At 41.4% G+C, this 21,272-nt stretch overlaps 1 protein-coding gene across 1 annotated transcript in view; it reads right to left on the bottom strand.

Annotated features, from left to right (window-relative positions):
* The window catches only part of UGGT2 (UDP-glucose glycoprotein glucosyltransferase 2), a 97,470-nt gene that overhangs the window by 56,690 nt on the left and 19,508 nt on the right, over nucleotides 1-21,272 (bottom strand). Inside the window, exons 9-12 of the mRNA XM_048494461.1 lie at nucleotides 19,425-19,524; nucleotides 13,187-13,247; nucleotides 6,458-6,549; nucleotides 4,034-4,184 (exon numbers count right to left, since the gene is read on the bottom strand). Of these exons, the coding sequence (XP_048350418.1) occupies nucleotides 4,034-4,184; nucleotides 6,458-6,549; nucleotides 13,187-13,247; nucleotides 19,425-19,524 (404 nt within the window). The remainder of the gene's footprint in view (nucleotides 1-4,033; nucleotides 4,185-6,457; nucleotides 6,550-13,186; nucleotides 13,248-19,424; nucleotides 19,525-21,272) is intronic.

Genomic DNA, 21,272 nt, shown 5'->3' with positions numbered 1-21,272 from the left:
ATCCAGGTGTGGCCTGGAGATCTCCTACTTTTACAACTGATCTCCAGACTGAAGTGATCAGTTCCCTTGGATAAAATGGTTGCTTTGGAGAGTGGACTCTATGGAATTATACCCTGCTAAACTACCTCCCCCAACCGCACCTTCCTCAGACTCTACCCTCAAAATCTCTAGGTATTTCCCAACCCAGAGTTGACAAACCTAGAATGTCCCCAGCTTATGCAGCTGCATCATTCAATGTTTTCCAAGATGCACATGGATGTTCTAACAGAATTTTCTCCTGACGGTTCGCCTGCATCTGTGGCTGGCATCTTCAGAGGATCTGGTGGTAGTAAAGCAAGTGGAGTATATATACCTGTGGAATGCCCAGGGTGGGAGAAAGAACCATTTGCCTGTTAACAAGTGTAAAGGATGCAGTTAGCAAGCTTGATGTGCACCCAACACATGCATATTGAGCTTGCTAATTGCACCCTTTATACTTGTTAACAGGCAAATGGTTCTTTCTCCCACCCTGGGCATTCCACACGTATATATACTCCACTTGCTTTACTACCATTAGATCCTCCAAAGACGCCAGCCACAGATGCAGGCGAACCGTCAGGAGAAAATTCTGTTAGAACACAGCAATACAGCCCAGAACCCACACAACACCCAAGCTTTCATCATGTTTAAAATTTGTATTTAATACAAAGGACTTTCAGAGCCAAATATACTACTACAGCCTTTTTCAAGCCTTCTGGGCATATTTTCCACATTGACTTATCTGCTTTGAGTATCTGCCACAAAACTGCCACAATTTGCAGACGGTTATGCAGCTTGTTCCACCCAAGCTTCATCACTGAAACATGTGAATCAAAAACATAGCTTATAATAGAAATATGTCCCTGAACAAAAGGAGCTGTCTTTCAAAGAAGCTCTTCCGGTGCAGGGGTGTATCTAGGGCGGCAGGGGGGTCATTTTATACAGGCGCCATCCACCTGGGTCATGTGGGAGGCACATATTGGCCCACCCCACCCCCCGCATCCACCCCCAGTTGAACTCCTCACTGCTCCCCACCAAACTCCCCCCACCATCACAAAAATGCCTCTCCAGGGCACGCTCCCGGCCCACTCACCTTCAGGTAAGTCAGGGAGGGAGGGAGGGAGGCTGCACCACTTGTTTGCTCGCTCGCCCACTCCTCTTGTGTATCTTGGAGTGAGTAAAGATACTTCCAACAGGCTGAACATGGAATTAGTGCATCATAAGGCATAAGCCATTTCCTGGTGCAAGCATCTTTGGAAATGAGAGACCTTTTCTCATCAAATCCACCTGATGAGAAGCAGCTAAGCCTAATGGGCTGTAGCCGTTCCCAGGTTCCTGGCAGAGAGACAAGCATAGCCTCCTCACCCAGCCATTTGGGGAGGGGGGTCTCGCTCATTGTGATCAAATTTATAATGAAATATGTAAACGATAAACAGCACAAAATCTTTTCCCTCCTTTAACGCAGTGATAGCTTTCCCAGTGGCTGAGAAGAGGCGACCTATAGCAAACCTCCCCTTCAATCAATGCTGGAGTCTCACAGTTATCTTCCCCTTTTTTTCCAGGGGTCATGCTCATCTGCTGCCTCTGTGCCTCATGGCAAGGAGCACAGAAGCGGTTGCACCAAGTCCTTAAACACTGCAGAACCAACATGAATGTTGCTTGCGTGTGCATACCGCACTTGCCCTTCAGTGGCCACTTCATGCACCTTTGGGAAGGAGGGGGCAGGTGTTTGTTGGATGGAAGTGACTGCATCTCCACAAGGATGTAAATACCTATTCTGCCTTGGTAAGTCCATAGCGGCGGTTGAAAAGCATTTGGTGGGGGTAGGGGTTCGGCAGGGGTAGGGGTAGGGGGGAGTTCAGTGGGGGCTGCATGGCTTTTTGTGGTGGTATGCCACTGATCCAGTGTTCTGATAATTTCTTCAAATAATATATTCTTTAAGGTTTTCACGGCCAGAACCAACTGGCTATTGTGGTTTTTCCAGGCTGTGTGTCCATGGTCTAGTACAGTGGTGGCGAACCTTTAACGCACTCTAGATAGTTATGGATCATACTTTATCAGCTCTCCTGGCAGCATGGTCAATTGGCCATGCTGCCAGGGGCTGATGGGAATTGTAGTCCATAACATCTGGAATGCCAAAGGTTCGCCACCACGGGTCTAGTATACCTGTTCCTAGCATTTTACCTGCATTATGGTTGGTGTCTTCAGAGGAATGTCATGGTAAGATCTGGGCAAAACTTTATGTGCAAAAAGTACCGGACCATAGTCACACAGCTTAGAAAATTCACAACAGCAAAGCCCATTAAGTCTCCCAGGAACTGAATTATTTTAAATATTTTCAGCACTAAATACCAAAAATGTTGCAACGTTGCTAAGATTTTTTTAAATTAGTTTTTTTAATTCAACTATGGAAACACTATATGTGTACCAAAAATAAAAGAGAAAAGCTGCTTAAAAACAAACAAAATTCAGTCTAATGAAGTCCAATTGTCTTTAGTCATTAACATTTCACTTTAAAAAAACCCCCAACTGACAGCAGAAGAGTTTAGTCTTCTTTATAATGCTACAATACCTATTGCAGTAAGAAAGAAATTAAAATTTGTTCATTCACTACCAGTATTTCTGTATATGTCAATACAGGGCAGTTTGGCACTCTGAGATTCCTGCTTTCAATTTCTTCCTCAATTATAAGAAAATTTATCATTTGTCACCAGAGATCTTTCTTTAATTGTTTATCCGCTGAAGCACACTTACAGTTAACAAATACAAGGATGAAATATTGTGGCTCAACAGAGGAATAATTGGTTTTTCAATTGCACTTGAGTCTTAACAAATTCAACAACAGCATTCTGAATGAAGGAAGAACTGGGGATATTATTAATGAATCATATTAAAGTTCTCCACAGCAAAACAACTGAAAGAGCTGTACAAAACAAGTTTCCTTACTGGGGATGCATTTATGAAAGTTTGTGAGCTGAATGAAATCCTTTAACAGGCAGATAGGGTTAATTATAAAACTTGGAAGCCTGAATAATGATCATAGATTGGTCCAACAGAGTTCTCTTATATATCTTAGGCTCAGTTCAGACATAATGCAAAATAATCATGGACTTTAAGTATGGTTATTTTGTGACACCAGGATTCAAATCCTGGTCTGCCTCAAGAATGCTGGTCTCAATGGCTTTTCCCTTTCAAGACTTGACTTTTCTCTTTCCCCTGTTGAGACCTTGCAGGCGTCCTGGCCTACACCATGGTAAGGGTGATGCTGAGAAGCTAAGGTGTTTGTATTCATACCTCACACAAAACCACAGTTATGACTAATGGTGATTAACAAGCCAATTTCTAAATTTGATTTCAGATTCTTGTTAAACATATACCAACCTGAGCCATTGTCAGCAGACTGGCTCACATTTGGACAATCATATTAACCACAGTCAGCTTGAATGAAACTATGGTTTTGTTTGATATCCAAACCAAGCATTAATCTTTTCTCAAAGTCTGTTTTTTCATCCTGTATTCCTCAACATTAGACGTGAACATTGTCTAAGAAATCAATCATATCAACATGATTAATTTGAAATGTTAGACAGATATTTCTTTATACCCTCCACATCTTGCCCTTATCCCATTTGTTATCTTTGCTTCCCCAGTTATCAAAATTGTGTCTGTTAACTCCTTATGCTATTCTTTAAATCTGTATGTACACTGATGGTGATGTCTACTATCACTGCTACCAATATTAAATTCTGCCCTGGAAACAGTGTTACATGATTGCTTACTGAATAAAATTTTGACTTGTCACTCCTATAACTGGAGTCCCAAAAGGTCTTCCCAGAAGTGCTGCTGATAAACATTGCTGGAAAGCAGTAGAACTTTTAGGTACTCAACCTGCTGTGTGCCTAAAACTACATCAGAGCCATGAGAGAGAGCCCAAAACATTTTTCTACAGTTGACAATTAAACCAACTACTGCATTGTTCAGTGCTTGCAATTTTAAAATTAAAAAGGTTACTCACTATTATTGAAGAGTGACGAAAGTCTAATGCATAAGTGTCATCAGCATTATGTGCAGATAATCTCATGAATTTACTAAGAACATCTCCTTTAATTCCAAGGGTGTGAAGTCCATGCATTGCTTTTCCTTCACGCTTCAGAGTTTCTAAAATACTTTGTATTTAAACAAAAGAACATTATATAAAAACTGACACCAGACAGACAGCAGAACAAGTATTCCACAAATAGTATGATCTCTTAATCTATACTGCGTTGCACTTCTACCAGTCAAATCTGACACCAACTGGCTGAGTTGGCTGGTAGAACAGGTCAGTTACTCTGGGAACTAAACAATGTGTAGTTTATCTTTTATGAGGAGAGTGAAGTTAGTTTGTCAAGGGTTAAACCTTACATGGCAGGATCTCTGAGAAGAGGTCCTGGGACATAAGGAAGCTAAGGGACAGATAGTCCAAGGTAAGGAGACTGAAGAAGTGGTGCAGAGGAATCAACAAACAGTTAAAGAAAAACCTGAAGAAAATAAATTTTTGGGAACAGGGCAGGGAAAAAAATCAAGTCTTCAGAAATAGGGCAGAAAAAAATGAGACCAATTAGAATTAGGATGCTCTGAAACCAGCAAGGGCTGTATGCTCTGGGCAAAAGGGGACAGATTTGCAAGGTAAGTTGAAATAGACAGAAAATATGACTGGTAGTAGAAAGTGCTGTCAAGTTGCAGATGATTTATGGCAACTCTGCCAGGTTTACAAGGCAAGAGACGTCACAGGTGGCTTACCATTGCCTACCTCTGCTAAACGACCCCAACTTCCTTAGTGGCCTCCCAAGTACTAACCAAGGCCAATCCTGCTTAGCTTCCAAGGTCTGACATCAGGCTAATCTGGACTAGTCAGGTCAGGGCAAAGGCATGAGACAAGGCAGCTAACAGAAGAGATGCAAAGAACAGAGGGTGCCATGCAAGGGAAGGCAGAGGGGAGTGAGGGGTGGCATGCAAGGGAGGGGAGGGAGGGAGGGAGGGGAAGGGTTTGCCGCCCTGAGCCCTGTGGGAAGGGCGGGATATAAGTAAGTAAGTAAGTAAGTAAGTAAGTAAGTAAGTAAGTAAGTAAGTAAGTAAGTAAGTAAGTAAGTAAGTAAGTAAAGTAGCCGAGGACACTGTGGGCAGCTGAGACATGGAAAAGATGGACCAGAAGCAAAACGGCATAGAGGAGAAAGGGCTAGTATACAATAGTAGGAAGGAGGTGGGCTGGGTACTATGGGTAAGGGAGCCTAGAAGGTATGCAGTCTAGATCCTGACATGGTGATGTTGCCATTTCTGGCTTCTACTGGCTATGTGACTGGGGAAAAGGAGAGAGAAGGGGTGGAATTTAACATACTGATTTGAACTAACCAGTCAGTTCTTTACTACAGCTTTACTTACTACTTTACTACAGCTTTACTTACTACTTTACTACAGCTTTACTACTGCTTTTCTAAAACAAACAAAAACCTCATGGAAGTTTGAAACATAGTGGCTGCTTAAATACTTGTCTCATGACCACTTACACTGGGTGTAGAGATGGTCAGTTATAGTTTCTAGCTATGCAGTAGCTTGAGAATGAACACATCTTGGGAGTCAGCTGAAAATGTGGGAAATGCTTGGCTCATTATCAGTAGCATATAGCTACATAATTGTGTGTATTCACATTGACTACAACATGTGTTAGAAAACAAATTAAGTGACTGCAGATTTAGATATTTCTTCTAGAAAATGCAAGCAAAAGCATGAAAGGTATTCCTGTTGTCTGATCAAGACAAAGTGGCTGACTGGGTCTGTGGGTGATGCATAAAAACAGAAGGAAAATATTTGCTTAGGTTAATCTGGTGAGATATTATAGGGCACTGATCAAGTTTCCATTCATTTAAAATCACTGAGGAAAATGCAGATTTTAATTCTTTGGATCCCAGAGATGGTGGGGAAGATCAAACCAGTTTTTCTACTTGCTTCATCCCCTTCCTTACCACAGCTCCCACTTCACATGACTTTTGACCATGTAGGTCTCATGACCCCCTAGTACAGTCTTTTTGGATGGTCCCTTTTTTATCAACAGAAAAGCTGGTTGGATTCACTCCAATGTGTGGAAATCTCTGTTGTTTGTTCAAACCTTGCTAATGGGCATTTATCTTGTTTTATTTATAGTATAATTCTTGCTGAGTGGTTCAACAATAAAAGCTGTTGCTTATTTATACTCAGCCTGAGTTTTGTTCCCCTGCTCAGTCATTTTTTTCCAGACTCAAATAAAAAGCGCCGTATTGAACCAACCACAGAAAGACATATTAATACTCCTCTTAGGATCACTCAGGTATAGCTAACCACAGCTTAGACGGGTATTAATAAGGGTAATGGTGCCTTTGGGCTAATAACGATGGAAAGAGAAGAGACATAGCTAGCACTTTACCTAAATGGATCGTGGAAATCCAAGTCTATAGGAAGACCGTTTAGAAATAAACGTGCTTCACCAGGTTGAAGTCCAAGGGTTTCGTGTAAATGCTAGCAAAGGAAAAATGTTGCCAAGTTTACTATGATTTAGGCAAAGCAAGAACTATCAACAGTACACTCAAACATTTCAGATCCTAAGACTATCTCAATAAAAACATTAATATGGGCAGAATGAAGATTAGTTATGATCATAGATGAGGAACACCTATAAGCTTGATGCGAGCTATTCATTAGCATTCAACAATCCTCACATATGCATGGATCTCACCACAGTAAAAAAAAAATCAAACAAACCAAAACGTGTGCTATAAACTTGTTACAAGTTATACTCCAGGAAGTGAGTTTAGCATTTGTTGTTTAACACATCTTGGACAAACTATTTGCCATTTTTCACAACTGAAGTTTTCCTATGCAGAACATCATTGAGCAGTCTCAATTAATGCAACATTTGAACAGAACAATTATGACACTATATACCAATTAGGCTGAAGAATTTTCCCAGCTACAAACAAATGGTTGAGACGGGGTATCAGAGTTTGAAAGGGTGAGCAGCTTTCACATTTGATTCTTCAAGACCCTTGACAGCATTGGCTCTTGTATTCTAGTCCCTCTGCAGTGCCAAAAATCATTTCCAGTGTAATGTCTGAACACAATCGCATTACTTATTCATTATACTTTCTTGGTAGGGCTGCTGCCCAGTGCTATCCCTAGCTGTCTGCTGCTCCGAGAAGTGACAAAAGGAGAGGGAAAAGGCAACATTAATTGTGTCCCTACATCCCTTCTACAGAAAACCCAAAAATAGGATAGTTCAAGGAATCATCAAAAACTCTATGGGTTATTTCCCCTCCCCCTTGTCCCCACCCCTCCCACCAACATGGCAACCCTATTTACAGGTTAAAGTTAAATCCAGCTATCTGCCAGAAACAGGGGAGTCTGCGGGGGTCAGGGGTAAGGACATTGGGCAGGTGGGCATCATGTCTGCTCTTGCCTAAGGGCACAAGGCTGCTGCCTTCACCTCTTTTGGTGGCTATGAGGCCTGGGAGTGGACTGGGCATCTTCATTTATTCCTATGTACAGGTCAAAACTGACCACTGTTATTAATCAGTACTGTGAATTTGAACCCAGTCTTGACTCAGAAATCCAGCAAAGCTCAAGACAGTCAATATGTTACTGAAAAATACCTTTCAACATGTCAAAATAAGAAGCCATTTCCCTGTGCATTGGGCTTAATTCAGAGGCCACAAACCAAACATCTGTTGATCTGTGACAATTCTCAGGAACCTGGTTGACTGTCAAACTTGCATGCTTTCTCCGCCTCTCCTTCCCCTTCCCCTCGTGCTCTGACATTGATTTCTGTTACAGCACCTAGTGAAGATTTCTAGTTAGTGGTTATAAGAAAGGAAGGAACCCAACCTCTATTTGCCCAGGCAATTACATTCAAATGTCACAATTCACTGAAGACTTTGGTCTTCAAGCTTGGCATGAGATGAGGCAGGAAGCGTGGGAGCTGGCTATTAACCTGGTTCATGCTTGTTATGGAGCAAATTGAGATTTGTTCACGACATCTGAAATGAGGCTCAGTGCTAGAGGCCACAGTTTTAATACTAGATGTACATAATGACTTCAATTTGTATAGTGTTTGCTGTACTAATTACAATGAATTCCATTACAGAAAGAAAGTCCAGCTGAAACGGTTGGGTTCACTGGCCTATTAGGCTGGTTGTGGTTGAGCAACTGATCTGCTGGATCTGGTCCAAGACTAACTAGTCCAGCCACTTGTATGCGTGAAGGATAATATGGTAACTACATCATACGGTATCTACATCAAGAATAATATGGTAACTACATCATACGGTAGCTACAACATAGGCCCCTTCTGCAGGGGGCAATAAACACAGTTGTATGATGCTAAAAAAATGTTTTTTTGTGGGGGGACTTCACATAGATCCCACCCCCAAAATGAGTCTGCCCTGTGTTATTTTCCTCAAACCAGTTTTTTTTTAAATTGCCAAACTAGCAAGTCTTTTCAAAAATCCCAGGTTGCAGCCACTCATAAGCGAACAGCGGGCAGGAGGCGCTTTATTTGCCTCTCTTTTCCTTTAAATTTTTTTTTGCAGCTTGCATCTGCATAGCTACACAGGTGCAGATGGTCATATCATGGGACATTGGCATGGCTGTGGGGCTTCATTCATGCATGCCTGTGTAGCTACGCATGGGTGGAAAGTAATTTTAAAAAATAGACACATCTCCGTGGGAAGGCGTGACAGTAGCCTGGATTTTTTCCATGGGCTCCAATTGCTGCCTGCATGGATGCATGTGAACGTGAAAACAGGAAAATGGGTTCTTTTATCCCGACTGCAACCTGTTATACATTTGCTGTGCAGAAGGGGCCATATATAGCCCCTGTGCTTTTACATGCATTTAAATGCCTGCTCAGTTTTGCATTTGCTTATGGCATAGGGATAGTCTGTAAAATGGAAGTCAGACTATGGCCTTCCACCCAAGGGATCCACAATGTGTGCCCGTGGGCACCATGGCACCTGCAAACATTTGTTCTGGCACTAAGTGTTTTTAGGAAGTTGGTGGGGCCAGATAGAGCTTTTGCCCAGCAAGGCTTCGGACTGACTATTGAAGATTTGATTGGCTGCACAGATTTTAAAAAAATGTTGCTTTGGTCCACTCCACACTGGCCAATAAAGCCAGATTGGGGGCAGTATAAACAATGTTTTGGGTGGGAACTTCACACGGTTCCCACCATGAACAAGACTATAAACCGCCCCCAACCTGCGCCATTGGCCCCAGAGCACACTATACGAGAATCGCTCAATGAGCAATGCTTTTGTTTTACTGCAGACCACAGTTGAGGCAATGCGAAAGGCCGTGGCTGTCAGCCTCTTTAAACAGACGAATCACTCATTGAGCGATTCTCGTATTACCCCCTCTCTGGCTCCCATTTGCAGAGCCACCGGGGGAAAGGGGGCCATCCCATGGCCCAGGGGATCAGTCCTGCCTGCCTGTGAAGCTGCGCTGTGGTCCCCAGCAGCCACAAGGCCACTTGTGTGAGCATGTGCGAACGGTTCCGGGGCTCCACCGAAGTCAAGTACCCCGGTGTGACCCCACCTCCCCAGCCTGTGCGGAAGGGGTCTTTGGCACCAGCTGACCCCAAAACACAAGAATCCTTACTGTGTTACTGAAGTTAACCTTTGGCAATGATTTTGTGGCTGGCTCTGTCTCCTGCAGAGAACCATTTTGTGACAGCTATTTTGTGGCCATGCCCACCGTGCCATGTCAGAATTCCAAATGTGCTCGAAGGCTCAAAAGGTTCAGTAACCCTATATTGTACTCTTTATTATAGCTGTGGCAAGAGCAAGCAAAGTTAAAGGCTATGAATCTCTGTGTGTAACAGGTAAAAGTGTACCTTTTGTCCTATATGCAATGAAAGGAAGACATCAGTTGAGACACAATTTCCCTGAGCCTGGTAAAAGCTGCATACAAGGTGACCTCTTTACCTGGGGTTGAGTAAAAACCCAAAGTAAAAATGAGATGAAGGCCTTCACAAGCCTACAACTTGAAATGTTATTTAGGTGGGAACATCCTCTGTAACGTAGCTACTTACCCCTGAATGCTTTTCTGGCTGCATCTAATCATCATATACTTTTTAGTTCTTAATAGCCTTTAGCCTCTTTCCCGTATTACATTTTCTATTCCATTATCTTAGAGGGGAATCTTTCAGTTCTGCACAGCTTGAAATCATGCCTCTCCTGCTGCTACATGAATATCCTGTAGCTCAAAACGGCATGACAATTTATTCTGCTGTACCAATGATGTCTGAATAACTGCCAAAATTTATATTCTGACAAAAAAAAAAGAAGATTGCTTTTTGCCATTGTGTTCATGTAAACTCAAAACATCTTTTTTATGTGGTCTTCAGGGACAGTATAATAGTATGTGGCCAGGTTTAATTTACACCTAAATTAATCCCAAAATGTCATTTTATAGATATCCATGTTCAAAGAACTGACATTCTTTTACTTCTGCTCTTCAAAGTTACGTTTTAATCCCTTCATGTGGCAGGTTCAAAATAGGGAGTACCAATTTAACGTGTGTGTCTAAATACACTCCAGCTTGCCATTTTGACAATGTAATTTGTGTAAACGTATTAGGCTGCCTCTAATGAAACATTAGTTTGGAGATGACATTTGAAGGAGAGGCTCAAAGGTCTTCTGTCAGGTAACGGGATTTTCCAAAAGAGACAGCAACTGACATCAGAATACATTCGGATGTATTTTAAGAGCTGTTTAACTACCACTTCTTGATACCATTTTATAGCGCATCTCTACAGCTGCTGCAGTCTAATAAAAGTGAGTTATCTGCAGTAAGGCAAACAGAGAGAGGGAAAAATTAAATAGGAATTCACTAAAAGATGCTACTGAAAAGAGCAAGTGGATCAAAGGAAAAAATAGCTCGAGGGCTTTAAAAATAAAGAAAATTGTTTAGCCCTCGGCATAAATGTGTCAGGAGTTCATGAAAAAAAAAGGCCTATATTGTATTTTCTGTTTCAAAGGATGCTTCTGCTAGCAGAGGCGGGGTGGAGGTCCCATGGATTCTCCTTTCCCACTGCAGCCCCCCCCCACCCCCCATGGTCCTCTATGCTGTCCATAAGAATCCTCCCTTCGCCCCATCAACATCTTGAAGTCTCAGTGGAATACAGCAGAGGGGGTCCCCCCTACAACCTCTGCTCCTCTTATGGGATACAAACCATTATGCTCTTAATAAAAGATTTTGCAGGCATGAAGTTCTGAACTGCTTTGAAGCAGGTACAAAAAAGGGAGGCATCCTGCCAGTAAGCACAGTTATTTGGGAACAGTAAGTTCCGGTGAAATCAATTAGATTTTTTTCCTTGTAAGTGATTTTACCATTTTTATCCATTTGACATTTAACAAAATGTTTAACAAATACCTCTACAGTAACCAGCATTCTTTTCTGACAATTTTGAATGAACTATTAAATTTGGAAAGACAACATTAAAAACTGAAAGAAGTGAAATGTTTTGGCAAGATGCAGCCTCTGTCACAGAACCTGAACTAACTCCAGCTCAGAGATCAAGAAGACCCCAAAAAGGCAACTGTTATCAATGAATACAAGAAAGAACCTTGTGACAGCTTAAAGTCTTACATATGTATTGTGGCAGATTTTATTACCTCATTTGTACCACGCTTTTCTCCCCAATGGGGAACCAAAGTGGCTTTCATCATTCTGCTCTCATCTATGGTGTGCTCACAACAACCCTGTGAGGTAGATCAAGCTGAGAGGGTGTGATTGATGCAAGGTTGCCCAGAGTAGGGATTTGAACCTCAGTCTCCCAGATCCTAGTCTGACACTCTAGCCAATATACCTCACCAGCTCACTGTATAGACCCAACATGAGGCCTGAGGGAATAGAAAGTGCTCATGTGTAAGCCCCACTGAACTGATCAGAAGTACAAGCAAATACCTGCAGCACACAGTTCAATTCATTTTACTAAGAACAGACCAGAAGAACTTCCCAGTGGGGGCTGGTGTGCTGTCGTGAAGACAGTGTCCGATAAGGACCTGGGTTGGCCTGGTTTGAATCCTTTGCTTGATCGTGGAAGCCCATCAGATGACCTTGGGCCTGTCACTCTCTGTCACTCCAACCTACCCTCAAGATCTGTTGCTTCAAGTATTAAACAGAGGAGGGAGAACAATGTGAAAAGCCACTTTGAATCTCTGATTAGGAGCAAAGCAGGATATAAACAATTTCTTTAAAAGCACTGGATGGGAATTCACATTAATTATTAGAGGAAGGAGAACATCCAGCTTTCTCATTACCATAGGAAGCAAAATGTTTTGAGAGGGGAGAAAAGGGAAACAAAAATGATTAGCATCTAATACAGGGTTGCCAGCTTCTGTGTGGGGCCTGGAGATCTCCTGGAATTACAACTGATCTCCAGACTACAGAGATCAGTTCCCCTGGAGAAAATAGCTACTTTGGAGGGTGGACTCTGCGGCATTATACCTCGCTGAGGTCCCGTCCCTCCCCAAAGCCCATCTTGCACAGGTTTCAGCCATAGATCTCCAGGATTTTTCCAACTCAGAGTTGGCAACTCTGCCTAATACAAGCTACAGATCTGTACGTCAATTCAATTTTAACACCCATGGCAAAGAGTAGCAGATCTCCTAATGACTTATGCATTGAAGGCAAGATCTTAAAGCAGAATTTTCATAGATTTCCAACAGATAAATGTATAAATTATCCCTGTTTGTGGGCATTTGAGTGCTGAGCTAATTGATGTTTGACTTCAGAGGTCACTCATCCCTGTTTGTGGGCATTTGTGAGCTGAGCTAATTGATGTTTGACTTCAGAGGTCACTTCAGAGGTGCTTTCTTCAGACTTAAAGCTTAGCTCCTGGAGGCATCTTTTGAACATTAATGGGCTGATTTTCAGTTCTCACTCCAGTTGGCAAATGAGGCCAGGTCTTGCATTATTTCAGAAAAATGTCACAAGCTGTAAAGACTGTAACTGATTAGCAAATCTAACTTTGGGGGGTGGGGAGGGAGAATGAACATTTTGGTTATTTTTAAAAGTTACGTGATAATATAAGTATCTCTGAGAATAGTATGATTCACTGCTTCCTTTTGCATAATTAAAAAAAACAACATAAACCAACCTTTTGATTTTCCTTTATTTCTTTCCTCATTTGCAGGTTTGCCAGCAGTCTGGTCAGGGATCTGAAGGAATAGAAATCCTGATATCATAAAGAAATTGTTCTGAATTTGAAAACTCCCCTGCCCCTTATCTTGCAGGAAGGAATAAATACTGAGACAAAGCTTTGATGAGAATTGTGGCGACATGACAACTTAGATTGAGTGTCTTTTGCAAAAGGTGTTGGTATTCATTTACAAAAATTGTATTATTTTTCACTAATTCCCACCTTCCCAGAACTTGGGAACACCCCTCCCCACCCGCAAAAAAAAAGATGCCAGTGATCAATATTGGTGAGTACCACCATTAATAAAGCCCTGGTTTAATCTACATTGGAAATAGTTGACTTTTATATCTTTAACAGCCCCTGTTGTCTAGAAGAACCTATAAGTTTTAGAAAGTGAAGTGAAAACTGCATTGAGAGCAACTGGAAGAAACAAATCACCCAGTGTAGATATTAATAGAGATATCAACAGATAACAATAGAGCTATTGAGATCAATATCAATAGACATGAATAACCTATTGGGAAATCAATAGCGTTATTTCAATCGACAGAAAGTGACTTCATCAAAATCTTAACAAGAATATGGCAACAAATATGGAAAAGAAAGCAATGGCCCGCAGACTGGAAACAGTCATATTACATTCCATTTCAGAAAAAAGGAGACGCCAAAGACTGCAACAACTATCAGACAACTGCATTAATTTTTCACACAAGTAAAGTTATGCTCAAAATCTTGCATCAAAGACTGCTACCATATATGGAATGAGAAATGTCTGATGTCTGATGCTTTTACGGCCCTGGCCCCTGCCTGGTGGAATGCTCTCCCACCAGCTGTCCGGGCCCTGCGGGACCTAAACGAGTTCCGCAGGGCCTGCAAGACTGAGTTATTCCGCCGGGCTTTTGGGGAGGCCGGCTGCTGATAGGTGCCCATTAACAACTGAGATCCGCTGTTCCCCTCGCAGAGGAGTTGAGGAGTTAATGGTCGAACGCCATCTGTTTTTAATTGTTTATGAATTTGGAACGCTGCATTTTAACTGATGAATTTTAACATTTTATTTTGTTTATCCGCTTGTTTATATTATGTTGTAAACCGCCCTGAGCCCCTTGGGGGAGGGCGGTATAAAAGTGGAACGAATAAAATAAATAAATAAAATAAATGTTTAAGTTGGATTCAAAAAAGGAGAAGGCACTAGAGATCATATTGCAAATTTACAGAGCTTATTGGAGCTTGTGAGAGAATTTTAGAAGAAAATCAGCTTATGTTTTGATTGTGTGGATCATGACAAACTGTGGCTGTTTTTTAAATAATGTGCCATAGCATCTGATTGTTTTGATGCATAACCTGTACTCTGGGCAGGAGGCCACTGTCAAGACAGAATATGGAGAAACAGAATGGTTTCCAATTGGCAAAGGTGTCAGTCAAGGATGTATCTGTTTCAATCTGTATGCAGAACATATAAGGAAAGCTGGATTACATTTAGATGAAAGTGGAGTGAAAATTGATGGAAGAAACATTAACAATTTGTAGTAGCCAGATGACACCACATTAGTGACATCAATAAAACCTTACAGACCAACAAGATACCCAATTTGGACTCTGAAAATATTATTCCCTGGAAATCTTGTTAGTCTTTAAGGCACCACTGAACTCAAGCCTTGCTTCCCCTGCAATAAAATGTACACAAAGGAGTTTTTCATTGTTTCCCCAAGTAAGTATCTGAGGGAATTTACACACCAAACCTGATCAAAGATGTAGTGTTTAACTGTGGAAAATACTGTTTCAACATTTCTCCCTAGGAGTGCTACTATAGTCAAAATTTTCACAGCCACTAGACTAAAGCCAGACATAATTGCTTTTCTGCAGCTCATCAGTTGGTCTAAATTAATCAGTTTTAATAGCTGGTATAGTGAAAGCCCCTGTTACCAGGTTCATATAATTTGGCATGATGATTCAGCTTATTTTCCATTTTCAGGATAATCTTAATGGCTTCCCTTTACTAACTTAAAAAAATCCCTACAACATTAAGTGACTTATTTAAGATCTTTTACAAAGTTTTGATCTGTATCTTGTGTGTGTGTGTGTGTGTATGTGAACTGCCACTAAATTGCACCTGACTTATTGCAATCCAGTAGAGTTTTTAAGGCAAGAGACTAACAGCAGTGGTTTGCCATTGCCTTCCTCTGCATAACAACCCTGGTATTCCTTGCTGTCTCCCATTGAAGTACTAACCAGGGCTAACCCTGCCTAGTTTTTGAGATCTGATGAGATCAGGCTAACCTGGATCATCCAAGTTGTTAGACATGTTCACAATATTCGGGACCCTGCTGCTGGATTTCCTCTTCTGCATCAATGACCCACGCAGCCCCAAGACAATCGGGGCCCTATCTTCAGAGCCAGGATGCTGAACCACTCAGGGGAGCAGCCAAGGAGAAACAGGGGCCTAGGGAGCAATGGCCCCAGGTGAGGACCAAAGGAGGGTCTCCAGTCCCAGCTGCTGCCACAGAGCCACAGCCAAAGGGTAGAGGACCCAATGAGTCATGGATGGGGTAACAGTGCAGATGTTGGAGGAAGAGGCAAGAGCGGCAGTTTACAGACAGACCCTGGGATCTTATCACTGCCCAGGTTTCTGGTGGGCAAATAGCAATCAGGGAAGGAGGGTGCCTTAAGAGCCCCATGGAAGGAAGGGCCAGAGTATGTGGGTGAGGACTGGGGTGGGAATTGGGGGCAGGAAAGCACAAGGAGAAGGGTATAAAATGTCAGAAATCTTTATGGTTGGGGAAGATAAGACTGGTTGGTTGAAGCTCGTATCAGGGCCAGGCAGCAGCTATCCAAACCTCTCACTCATGGGGAGAAACTCTTAAGGCTCTAACTGAGGCTGCAGGACAGACCTCACGGGTCAAAGTGGATGGATGGTGATGGAGTCTTGGAGCCCAGGGCACAACACACAATGCGAATGAAGGTAAATCCTTTTTAATATGGGGAGCGGGTTACTTGGGGTTTTATGTGGTTGGTTTTAAATTTAAATTATGATTTTGAAGCTGCCTAGAGCCACAAAGAAAGGCTAGACATAAACATTTAAACAAACAAACAAATAAATATTGGGTGTTTGTGCATTTGTTGAAGGAAGAGTGGGAATATCTGGATTCAGTCATGACTGACTGGGCCACTTCTCATGTTACAAAAAAGATGGTTCCTACATTGGTCCACCCACCACAAGTGGACAGAAAGTTCAGTGTTCAATCACTCTGTTCAGCAAAGAGTTAAGCCATCCTCCAGCCTAAGAAGTCTTCTTATGACGTGACTCTTGCACCAGAGGAACGTACACTTAAGTTGAAGGGAGATTCTTTAGGTTGGAGAAGAGCTTCAAACTCTGCTGACCACAGATCTGGATGCAGGCCAATAATATTCTTATGTCCAAAAGCACATCATAATTATGTTTCATAAGAATTTCTGGTAAGGGAATGTTGACAAAGGCTGATATCCATAAGCTAATTGAGCTCACACTAGGACTTGTGGCAGATAGGAAGATTTTTTAAATTTTATCCTCTTTCTACGGCTATTCTCCATGCCATGCCTCAAATGCTTTTGAAATGCCACTCAGTTTGAAAAAAAATTGCCATGTGATATGGGCAGGGATGGAGAAAACAAGATTGAAACCCCATGGAGTTTACAGAGTTAGCTTCCCAGTACTTTGGATTTTGGTTTAGTCCGGTGAAGAGCCCGATTAGTCCAGTTTGGCCCAAGCTCATCAAAGCTTGGGAACTAAGCTGTTTGGGCCATGGGATACCCCCAAGGAAGTCAGGGTCCCTAGATGGAAGAAGGAAATGGCCAGATTACCTCTGCTCATCTCATGCCTGGAATGCCCTGTGGAGGGGCATGGAAGGGGTCACCATGAGCCAGTTGATGCTAAATCCTTTTTTCTTCTTCTTAGTGCTCTGAGATGTTAAAATGCCTTCTCATTTTTACAAAAGTTGTGCTTGATCTATGACAGAAAAATGGCTTTTATTTTGTCTGGTTGAACGGAACAGCAGCTAAATGTCAGGAATGTAGGAAATGGACTTCTTTTAAGTAAAGGAGGTGATAGCCTAATTCTTACTGAAGTGGTAAACCTGTGTCTGGGCTGTACTCCAACAAGGCAAAGACCACATGAGGGGAGGGACTCACATTACAGAAGAGGGGAACCAGTTGGCAGTAACTTCTTCTGGACTCCCAATTTCTCTTTCTAGATGGAAGGATGTTTTATGTTGAAGAATGCTTTATCATGTGAGCTCTCACCTCCAGTCTAAAGTGGTACAGCCTTGGATTCACATTTTCCCTTCCTTGATCCTTTCACTGGGGGGGAGAGGTAAATGGCCAAACAGTAGACCTTGCAATTAATCTGAGATCTCTCTTGAACTTAGGATATTAAACCCTTTTTCCTGTAGACAGGAGAAGGTGATGAAAGGAATGAAGAACCTCATGATTTAATGGAAAATCACAGGTAATTAAAATGACAGAATGCGTGGGAAGATGTTGCTGGCCTATGAGTATCTCACAGAGTGAAACTGACATATAGTAGAACCTCTTCCTCCCCTCTCGTCAAGTTTCTTTTTTAAACAAAACAGAATTGTATAGAAATAGTCTACAAATTCCTAAAAAAGGAGAAAAGAAATGGATCATTGCACTTCAGGGAGAAACTGGATAAAGAAAAATTAAGATAATTCCTCTAAACAATGCCACTAGATTGTGGCTTGGGTTCAGATTAACTTTTTTGCTGGCAGAAGGATTTTTGCCCACAACAAGAATCTCCCTTTGATTTCGCTTTGAAGTTATCCTTTGTAATTTCAGCCTTTGTAGTTTTTTAAAAAAAATGTTTTGCACCACATAGTACTCTAGCACTGAATTCTTCGTATGGAAAATTATAGGCGGTTAAATTACAGAAATAAAATAATGGGACTTTTCTCTCTGGTAAGGTTTGTAAAACTATAAATAAGATGTAAAGGTTTTTTTTAAACAGGCCTTTCGATGGAGAAAGGCATTTTATTTAAGCATTGATTGCAACAACATTAATATGCAAGTATACCAAAATAACTCCACACACAAATTATACTACTACTTCTATTTCAGTAAAGAAAATTATTTAAGTCTCTCCAAGAGGATACTGGTCATTTTTTCCTTTTAAACCGAGACGGTACATACTTATTGTTGCCCAGTATAATGAAAGCACAGCTGTGCCTTGCAATGCCAAACAAGCACAGAAAGGTATTTGAGAATCAAGGCATGGCAGATGGTACCAATAGTTTATTATTGGATGGATCAGTAGAAAAGGTGCTTAGATTCTGTAGGGAAGGCATATCACAGGGTTGTTGTGAGAGAAAATGAGATAAGGGTTTGAAAAGCACTCTGCAAAATGAAAAAGTGCTATAGAAAATGTGCAGCCGAGATAATGACAGTGTCTAGCAGTGTAGGAAATTTCAAACAAGATACAAGCTGTACAATCACTTGCATTTATCTCTGCTATTATGAGTAATCTCTCATTATAAAGAGGAAGGATGACAAAGATCTACCTATTATTACAATTTGCCACAATGGGAGACATGTTCTCTAATCTGATAGTAGATACCAGGACTTAACTTTTTGACATACATATCCTACCCAGTCACACTGAGCAAAGTTTGAAGACTTCCTCCAGACTAGGAAGCTTCAGACAGAAAAGCCACTTAAGTTGGCGAAAGCCTTTAAAGCATAGCTCAGTGTAGTAGTAGGATACCAGTCCCTGGATGCCCTTGCCTATACTAAGCCTGACTCCTGAATAGCCACCTGCTCCATCACACGAGACAAGCAGGAACCATTTATTTACTTTATTTATACTTTGCCTTTCTCTCCAAGAAGACCCAAAGGGGCTTATATCATTATCCTCTCCTCACAACAGCCCTGTGAGATAGGTTAGGCTGAGAGTGTGTAACTGGCCCAGGGTCACCCAGCAAACTTCCATAGGAGAGTGGGGATTTGAATATCAGTTTCCCAGATCCTAGTCTGATCCTTTAATCTCTACAATATCCTGGCTCATCACTTAGGTAAGTGGAAAGGTATTCAAAAGTTGTTTCTATTTCCTTTTAAGGCTACAAATACCTAACATAAGTATATGTGGACTACTGAGCTACTTAAATATTCAAAAATATTCATGAATTTATCAAAACCAATAGGATTATCATACCTGGCCTTGATAGGGAAATTCTGTGAAATATCCTTCATTACTTTTAATGCTTTGTGAACAGGGACAGAGAGGATCTGAGATGCTGCTTGAAGACTAATATCTGTAAAAACAATAAAACATCTCTGAAGAACCTGGTTGATAGTGAATCCCAATTGTATTAACCATGGTTAGGCAAGTTCTAATGTCAGTCTGAACCATGGTTATGGATGGCAGAAATAACTGTGGAGAGAGAAAACAGAATGCAGCCTTACCACCTACTTTGGATTTCTTAGCCATGTAAAGGATTTGGAATATTATGTCGATATTAGAGGAATCAACATAAATATAGTTTCAGAATAGTTAGCATTACCTAAGATAATAGTACAAATACATCTTATAAATGCAAGCCAGATAAATAGTTATGATAAAAGCTATTTCATCATACTGTAGCCCTAGCGGATTATTAATTTGTTTTGAAATGTCTGCTTGCACAAGTTTGATCTGGATAATCATATAAGCTGTGGAGTTGGGGGGGGGGGGGGTTTCCCCCTCAAGTCCACATAGCTCTCTCTGCATTTCTCAGTCCTCTGTTATATGACAGAAACTGATGCTGGTTTGGAGGGCAAATGCTGAACATAGTTTGCCAGTTTGGATGACGCAGGAAATCACTGTATGACTTGTGATTAACAGTAACATACAGGAAGGCTACAGGCTGGTGTAAAAGAGGAAAGGCACAAAGCTACAGTTTATCCACTATTCTGCAAACCATGGTCTCTAGACTTGACCAAAGATGTCAAACTGTGAGGAAATGTGGGTATTGCCCTCCCTTGTCTCTCTTGACATTTTCAGACATTCAAATCCCACATGTGTGCATTACGATCGTAATTCTTTTTACATTGCAATTCCATAGAAGTGCAGAACAATCACAGAATTCTGCTTCCTGGGAGTATCAGCTTTTTAAATCCAAGCCCTAGTTCCTACAGTTACAGACATATACTTGCAAAAGGCTGTGTAGTCTGGTGAAATCTCAGAGGCCATCAGGGCTGCTGAACAAAATTTCAACAGGTCCAAGGAAAAGGTTTTGACATTTCCATTCCTGGTCCTATCTCATGACTAGGAAATGGCACAATAAATGACAAAAAATGTGACAAACATTTAAGAGAGTTGTGATCTACAGTGGTTAGAGTGTTAACTTGAGCTCCTTGGATGAAATTTAATCTGTAAATACAGGTTACAGAATTCATCTTTTTGTTTTTAGCAGATAATCTGAATTGCCTTGAGACAGAATTTCATTTTTAATGCAGGAATAGACATAGCCTTAATTGTAACTACCCTCAAATAGTAAAAGCCTCAATTGGTTCTTGATTAAGATTATAAAAATTATATTTCACTTATTTCACACACATTCTAGGAGGCTTGCAGCAAACTAATGAAAATATATGTGCAGTCTTCATAACTAAGCCCAATTGAAGTTAACTTTTAAGACAAGAATCCTAAGCAGGACTAATGAGAACTACTCAGCAGGGGTCAGGGATAGATAATTTCACCTAGATAGCATTGCAATTTAGGGCCTAGCTATATGTGACATGCGCTGGGTCAGGGGTTCCCTGACCCAACTCAGATTCACATGTTCATCAAGGTGCAGAGTTAAGAGGGGAAGGGCTTGAGTCTTCTCTCCTGTGCTGTTTTCTGAGTGGAGATAATCATGGTGAGGGCCCTTGTTTTCCCCTTCCTTAGGCCCCACGTGTCCTGGGATCATGTGACAGAGGACATGTGAAGCTTGAAGAAGGGACTAGCGGGCATACAACTAGGCTCTAATTTGTTCTGATTAACTCTAACTGGATTGAAGCCAATGAGTCTAGGAATCTT

Source organism: Sphaerodactylus townsendi, linkage group LG04, assembly GCF_021028975.2.
Source record: "Sphaerodactylus townsendi isolate TG3544 linkage group LG04, MPM_Stown_v2.3, whole genome shotgun sequence".
NCBI lineage: Eukaryota > Metazoa > Chordata > Lepidosauria > Squamata > Sphaerodactylidae > Sphaerodactylus > Sphaerodactylus townsendi.
The sequence above is the reverse complement of the archived record's forward strand: the minus strand, read 5'-3'. Positions and strand labels throughout refer to the sequence as shown.